General features: G+C 51.0%; 1 protein-coding gene across 1 annotated transcript; it reads right to left on the bottom strand.

Annotated features, from left to right (window-relative positions):
• Positions 1-3,033: 3,033 nt before the first annotated feature.
• Positions 3,034-4,309, bottom strand: LOC117590729 (succinate--CoA ligase [ADP/GDP-forming] subunit alpha, mitochondrial). The gene has a single exon (XM_034283637.1). The coding sequence runs from the start codon at positions 4,152-4,154 to the stop codon at positions 3,129-3,131; it is 1,026 nt and encodes a 341-aa protein (XP_034139528.1). The 5' UTR covers positions 4,155-4,309; the 3' UTR covers positions 3,034-3,128.
• Between the last annotated feature and the right edge of the window lie 3,191 nt (positions 4,310-7,500).

The raw sequence follows: 7,500 nt of genomic DNA, 5'->3' as shown, positions 1-7,500 counted from the left end.
AATTGTCAATCAAATGAACACGCAAAGAGGAGGGTGGGTAGCGTTAGGGGTAGGGGTAGGGGTAGGGGTAGGGGGTGGTAGCGGTTGATGCAACAAAGTGATTGGTCGGTCGGTTGGTTGGTTAGTTGGTTGGTTGCCTGTGGCATGTGGCATGTGTGTGGCATGCATAAATTGATAGAATTACAGAGAGAATTCAACTGTGAGATGATTTTGTGGCATGTTCTCTTATTACACACCCACAACCGCCCCACACCACCCCAAGAAGATGGCAAGAAAATAAACTGAATTTGCACTAAGGACAGGCGATGAGTGGCTGAGGGGAAGGGGGCAATGAGTGTCGGACTAGGAGGCAGGACCAAGTTTCCAATAGTTGCAATTAAGTGCAACATTTAGGGGTTTTCCTTTGCGTGTGCCACACACACACACACACACACACACACACACACATTTTGGGGTTTGCTCAAAAGTTTGGCTTACACTTTTTGGGCTCTGAGTGGAGTGGAAGTGGAAGTGGGAGAAGGAGAGGGCTTAGTTTTTCAATTAGTTTGATGGCAGCGGTCTCATAAATTGTTGTCAAGTGTTTTTTATGCACACACACACACACACACACACACACACACACACACCCACTTGGAGCCAAAGATAAAGAGAGGGAGAGAGAGAGACTTTATTGAATGGCCTTCAAGCATTCATTCGATTTTGTCGGCCGTTTCCATCAAGCAGCAATCCATTTAACGGTTTCGTTTTGTGCCACTTGTCACTGCACCCCTTGCCACGTGCCCCGCCCACCAATCGGAAATCAAATTGACTCTGGCCATGGCCATGGCCTTTTGCTTTCTTTCTCCTCGTTTCGGATTCGGATTCGGTTCTGGACTTTGGACTTTTAAAACTTGTCTTACTTTAATTGCTTTTCACTGTTTCTGCGGTCGAATGGAGGAGTCCCCCAACCCCCAACAACCAACCCCCACCCCTTCTGCTGTCCCACTTGACTGACATTATCACGAGGAAGAGCCACAGTCACGCCTTTTCGCCTTTCTACTTTGGCGCCATTTCCCCCTTTGCCCCTTTTGCATTTGGCAGCAGGTGAAAATGTGCACCACCCGCCCAGCAGCTCTACAAATAATTTAAATGAAAACTTAAATAGAGACAGCAAAAGGCCAAAGAGCACAGAGAGAGTGAGAGAGTGAGAGAGTGAGAGACAGCGAACTGGACTCTTAATAAGGAAAATGCATTTGTGCCGAGCTCTTAACCAGAGAAGTGCTCCAAAGGAGTGCGATTCCGCAGCAACCCCAGCAGAAAAAGAGGGAGGAGAGCAGAGCTGAGTGTCTGTGGCATTTGCCAAATAGCTGGCAAAAGAAAAAACTCACAAAAGTATCCACACAGACACAGACACAGACACAGACAGGCAGTGGAGCGAAGAGAAGCTTCTTCCTGTGCCTCATCCCCGTACTCGTACTAGCACACGTGTGTAAATACCAACTACGTATATGTCCACGTATATGTATGAGTTAATATATCTCAAGTGCAGCGAGTGACACCTAAGCAGGAGAGGGAGAGGGAGAGAGAGAGCAAAGTATGAGAAGACACAACTGAGACATACCCTGCAGATGCAGCTAAAGGATCATCTTTCCATGGGTTTACACTGAAGAGTGTTGCAGATGCATGGCACAATCCATGTACCCCGAGCTGGAGCAGGCAAGTTCTTAGTTTTTCCTTGGAGCGGATGATGTGTGGCACTTGTCTCGAGACCGAGAGGCGTGCCTGTCATTTAACAGTTGCTGCAAAAGTCCCAGACGGAGACACCCAGCAGGAGCAGCAGCAGCAACGGCGACTAAGACATAAACTGGTTGGGTTGGGAGGCACACAGTCTCGTAGTGCTTCAGCTTCAGCTTCAGCCAAAAGATGGCTTACAGTTAAATTATGCGCTAGCCGAGGCACTCGTGACTGGCAGCTGTGAGACGGGGGGGTCCAACTTGTGCTGACAGCACAAATGATTTAAATATTTGTCAAGAAAAGCAGTTGCAGGCGGCACGAGCATGGCACAGGTGATGGCTATCCGCCCAGCTCTGCCTGCTCTGCTCTGCCAACATCATCATCATCATCATCATTCTGATGTTAATTGCTGTTAGACAACAACCAAAAGATCCATTGTAAAAGAGCAGAGCGAAAAATGTGCAGTAATTAGTTTAAGGCTGAAACGAGAGACAGAGAGAGAGAAAGAGTGGCTGGAGGATGCCAACAGAGGAGAATGTCCCACAACTTGTAAATATCTTCGAGGCACTAATAAATATTCAAGCCAAAGAGGATGCAGCACATCGCTGGTTGAAGTTCCTCTTCGACAGCTCTCTCTCTGTCTCTCTTTATTGTTGTAGTAGAGGGAAGCACCAGAAGGGCGTGTTGTTGTTGTTGTTGCAGCAGCAACATTAGCCAACGCAAACAAGTGTGGATGGACGCAGCCCGTGTGTGCCGTTTGCGAATGGGAACAACACAGCCACCAACCAAAAGCAGAACAAACAACGAAGCGAAATTAGGTTTTTAGCGGAACAAAAATGGCAGTGGGAGGAGGAGGAGGAGGATGGCAGACACCCACAGATATTTGATGGCTTTTCTATTGCAATCGAATTGGTTGGAATGCGCAAAGGTGCGAAGTAAGTTTCCCCATTGCTGAAAGGAAAACCCATTAAGCCACAACCGACAGAGAGCAACAACAGAAGCAAAAACCAAAACGATTCCAATCGAATCGAAAGTTGTGTCTATGCAGTTCAATCAACTCTAATTTGGAAGGCCAATGCTGACCTACAAAGGCAATCCCTGGGCATGGCCTGGGCCTCCCTTTCGATTTGAATATAAAATGCAATCCACTTACCTGTGGCCTGTGGTCTCGCTCCTCAACGTTGGGCCACACCCCACTTTGTGTGCTCAGCTTTCACTTTGTATTTAGGAGTAGAAAATATGTGCGACAATTTGTTGATGTGTGTCTCAATGTGGCAACAATTCTGTTGCCTTGTGACGTGAGTTCTGATGCTAAGGTGATTGGGCTGGGCTATTGCATTTTATTTGTTAATTTGTAATTCTTTGCTTGGGAAACTCTTAACTGGAATTGGAAGTGGAAGTGGACCTCCTTCCTCCTACTTCTTGTTGCTGGAGCCAGCGGACTTCTGCTCGGGCACGAGCTTCAGGCGAAGCATCTCCTTGTAGAGTGTGGAGCCCATGTGGCAGGGATTCTGGGCGACAATGACGCCGGCCTTCTCGAGGGCCTTGACCTTTTCCTTGGCCGTGCCCTTGCCGCCGGCAATGATGGCGCCAGCGTGGCCCATGCGTCGGCCGGGCGGTGCCGTCTGTCCGGCAATGAAGCTGGCCACGGGCTTGGCCTTGCAGCCGGCATTGTGCTGCTTGAGGAACTCGGCGGCATCCTCCTCGGCAGTGCCGCCAATCTCGCCGATGAGTATGATGCCCTTGGTCTCGGGATCGGCCAGGAAGAGCTTCAGGCCGTCGATGAAGTTGGTGCCGTTGAAGGGATCGCCGCCGCAGCCGATGCACAGCGTCTGGCCGAGGCCGGCGCCGGTGGTCTGGTGGACGGCCTCGTAGGTGAGGGTGCCCGAGCGGGAGACGATGCCGACGCAGCCGCGCTTGTGGATGTGGCCCGGCATGATGCCGATTTTGCACTGATCCGGGGAGATGATGCCCGGGCAGTTGGGTCCCAGCAGGCGCGACTTCTCCTGGCAGTGCAGCATCTGCCTGATGCGGACCATGTCCACCTGCGGTATGCCCTCCGTGATGGCCACAATCAGGCCAATCTCGCTCTCGATGGCCTCCCGTATGCCCGCGGCTGCATTGTTCGGCGGTATAAAGATCACAGTGGCATCCGGCTTGAGCTCCTTGGTCGCCTCTGCTACACTCTTGAAGACCGGCTTGTCCAGGTGCTTGGTGCCGCCCTTCTTGGGCGACACGCCGCCCACCACATTGGTGCCGTACTTCAGCGCCTCCTGCGAGTGGAAGGTGGCCTGTTTGCCGGTGAAGCCCTGCACCAGCAGCTTCGTTTCCTTGCTGATCTTCAGGTTCTTGGCCGTCTTGCTGTAGTCGGACTTGCCGCGCACCAAACCCAGCAGCCGCATGGGCGCCATCCAGCCACTTGCCACACGCCAATTGGCCATGTTCGTCACTCGTCTGAGGTGGTTGCTGGGGGGACAGCTTGATCAAACTCTTCTTCTATCGCAGAGCTGCTCTGTTGCGGGTTTTTAAGCTGTGGATTTAGAGTGGAACGATCGAAACTATGACCGAAAGTGTGTGTGCTGTCTGTCGTACGAGAAATTTTTGACAGGACACCCAAAGGGAGAGACTACTCTCGATTGGCACTGACTGGGCGACCTGCTTTCTGGCAGCACCTCAACACTGTTGTCGCTGCCCAACACTGTTCCTGCTATCTGGCAATCTGGCAGCACGAAACAACTGCCTTTTTGGCTCCCTTGATCCCTGCTCCCTGCTCCCTGCTCCCTGCTCCTTTTTCCTTTGAGACGCATTGTCAGCATAAATCATTGACCGACCGAGCAGCGGCAGCGTACGTGCGCCCTGCACTAAATGACTTCATTGCAAACAAATAAAATATCAATAACGTCAAAAGTGCAATAAATCATCGATCGAGCTCGCACCAGAGTCTGCCTGCCTGGCTGCTCCTACTGCTGCGGGAGGAGCCGCTTGTGGACTGGCACTTTGGCCTCCCCGGATTCATTGACTGACCGCCCGACTGAAGCCCGCGAAGGAAGGCAGGCAAGGCGAAAGAGAAAAGGAGGAACAGCAGCGGCAGTGGGGCACATTTCATTTGACGCTGAAATGGAAAATGCAAATTGTTTGCGCGTTGCACAAAAGCATGCAAAAATAGCTCCACTGCCACAGCCACATGAAGGTGGAGCTGAAGCTGAAGCTGTAGCTGTAGCTGGTGTTTGTCGAGGCAGCGATGGCAATCGCCGCCTTGCTGTACTGACCCAGTGGGAAAGCGGCACTCAGTCGAGTGGCACTCTCGGCTACCCACTGACCCCAGCCAATTGCTTAGCTTTAAATGCAAACTCTGTGATGATAGGAATAGCTGTTGGTCTTTAGTTTTGTGTGAAATCAAATTTGCCATTGGTCGCCTCGGATCGTATCGCTGACTCCACACTTGCGCTCCATTTGCCAGCCATGCTGGACCTCTCCGGCTCTCCGCTCTCCAGCTACTGCTGCTCCTGCCTTTTGCCCTTGGACCCATCTTTATTTTTCGACGCTTTCATTTTTGATTGCAAACAAAAGCAAAAATGCCCCGATGCTGGGGCGTAAATGTGTCCATGTGGCGAACCGGAATATATTTTCCGTGCATACATGCACAAAGGCCGCGTACAGTGTGCGCCATAAATAAATATATATGCACATATACCCACTTATCCAGATGTATGTACATGCGGGGGCAGATACGAGTAGACTTTTTGTTTTGTTTTGGTGACGCTGACAATTTGCATTTATAAATTTCGTTTTCAATTTGAAGCTGCCCAAAAATGATGGCAGGGATGAGCTGTGGATGAATGAATTCTCTTGTTCAGTGATTGCTGATTTTAATTTATTATTGTTTATTGATAAAATGAACGCATAGAAATTTGCATAAATCGATAAATAATGCCCCACGGGCACAGAGGCCACCAAGTATTTAGATATTTATTGCCATTTTTGCCACTTTTTCTGATTCGTTTTGCATTTTGCATTTTGCATTTTGCTTTTGCTTTCAATTTCCGCAGAACGTTTTACCCAATTAACTAGATTTAGTTTGCCTCTGTGTTTGGCCATCGGATGGGATGAATGGAACCCAAAATGATGGTCGGTCGGTCGGTCGGTCGGTCGGTCGGTGCAGGATGACTCCCAGGGCCAGCGGAAATTATGTGGCACAAGTACAGTGAAGCATATTTGTGGCCTTGCAGCTCCACCTCCACTGGCAGTTCGTTCCAGGCAGCAGTCACTGTAGCTCTGTGTTTTGCGGTCATTGATGTCCGATATTTGGAATATTTTTGCTTTGTTTTTTGTCGCTGTGGCCGGGACACCCAAGAACTTTTGTTTATCGCTCGACACCGTCGAGTCTCTTCGCTCGTAGTTCTCCGCTCTCTCTCTCTCTCTCTCTCTCTCTCGCTATCTCTCTATGGATTTCTCTAACCATCTCCACAGGCAGTCCCCCCGCACAGCCCGTAACCCATTCACGGAGTAGCTTCTACGGGTGTTTTCCTTTTGTTCTTTGCTTTTTTTTCCCCGATTTCCGTTTTGTGTGTTGGCTTCACAGAGGCACGAAGACTCCACGTCGAACACCAAACCTCCCCCCCCCCCCCTCCCTCTATGGTAGCCCCCTTCCCCGACCGCAGGTGCTTTGTCCGGACAGAACCTTGTTTTCTCCGGCGTTTCGCTTCTTTTTTGTTGTTGTTGCTTCTATCATTTCTTTTTCAATTCCACTGTGTGGCTTGTGGTTTCCTTTACTGGCTTTGCCTTGCCCTGTCCCCGTCTTGTCTCTCTTGAAGCTTCGTTCCGCAGCCGCAGAACCTGGCCCTGGGTCCGTTCTAGCCTTTTGTGTTGCTTGTCCCTCCAGTGGTGCCCCGAGGCACCATCTCATCCTGCCTATGCATAATTCTTTTATCTCAACTGCCTGCAGTCCCTGGCTCCCTCGTTCCCTTTCGCGCTTCCCCCGTGGCAGCCTCTTTGCTATTGATGGCTTGTTTACAATGTGCCTGCCAGCCTGCCAGCCTGCCCTGGCCCTGGCCATTTGTCTATAATTGACTAATCGACAGCGTATAAGGGGAACTGCCAGTGCAGATGGAAGAGGAGCTGCAGCAGGAGTTGGATCCCCTGGAGCTGCGAGGCAGAAAGTGTGTCACTGGCACCAGCACTGACCACCGCCTGCAGCTGCTGTTGCTGTTGCTGTTGCTGCTGCTGAAGTGACAGCCGGATGTTGCCTTAAATCCACTTTAAGTTGCATCAAACAATAAGCATGGTGCATGTTGCACCCCCCCCCTACAAAGTATGCTCTCTGCGTGCATTCTTTCAGTTCAATTCTTGGCTGAGCATCCTGCGGTTCTATTTAAAGTGTTGCCCCTTCGCTGTGGAAATGATTCATGCACCGTCGCACAGTCTCTCTCTCTCTCTCTCTCTGTTTGGCTTTAAGTCCTCGCCCCCAAACTGTGGCAGCTTAGCAGTCCCCAAAGAGCTGCTGTTGCTGTTGCTGTTGCCAAAAGTCGAATGCCACACGAATGCACACCATTCAGGCGGCCAGCTATCAAACCAGCCAGTGGTGAGGGCGAATTGAATTAGCGTGGAATTCCGTTCTCAATTAAGCGTATAATTTCCATTGTGTGGCTCTCTCTGTATGTGAGTGAGGGGGGGGGGGGGGGGGGGCCCTTTCCCTATGAGGGATTTGGCGGGGGGGGGGGGGGGGGGTGGGGGGGGGGGGGGTTGGGGGGGGGGGGGGGGGGGGTAGTAGGTGGGGGGTAGAAATAT

Source organism: Drosophila guanche, unplaced genomic scaffold (genome assembly GCF_900245975.1).
Source record: "Drosophila guanche unplaced genomic scaffold, DGUA_6, whole genome shotgun sequence".
Classification (NCBI taxonomy): Eukaryota; Metazoa; Arthropoda; class Insecta; order Diptera; family Drosophilidae; genus Drosophila; species Drosophila guanche.
Note: the sequence above shows the minus strand (reverse complement) of the source record. Positions and strands in the feature narration are given on the sequence as shown.

Bases quoted from the DNA above. Each gene is read 5' to 3' on its own strand.
- LOC117590729 (XM_034283637.1), bottom strand. From the start codon at position 4,154: ATGGCCAATTGGCGTGTGGCAAGTGGCTGGATGGCGCCCATGCGGCTG.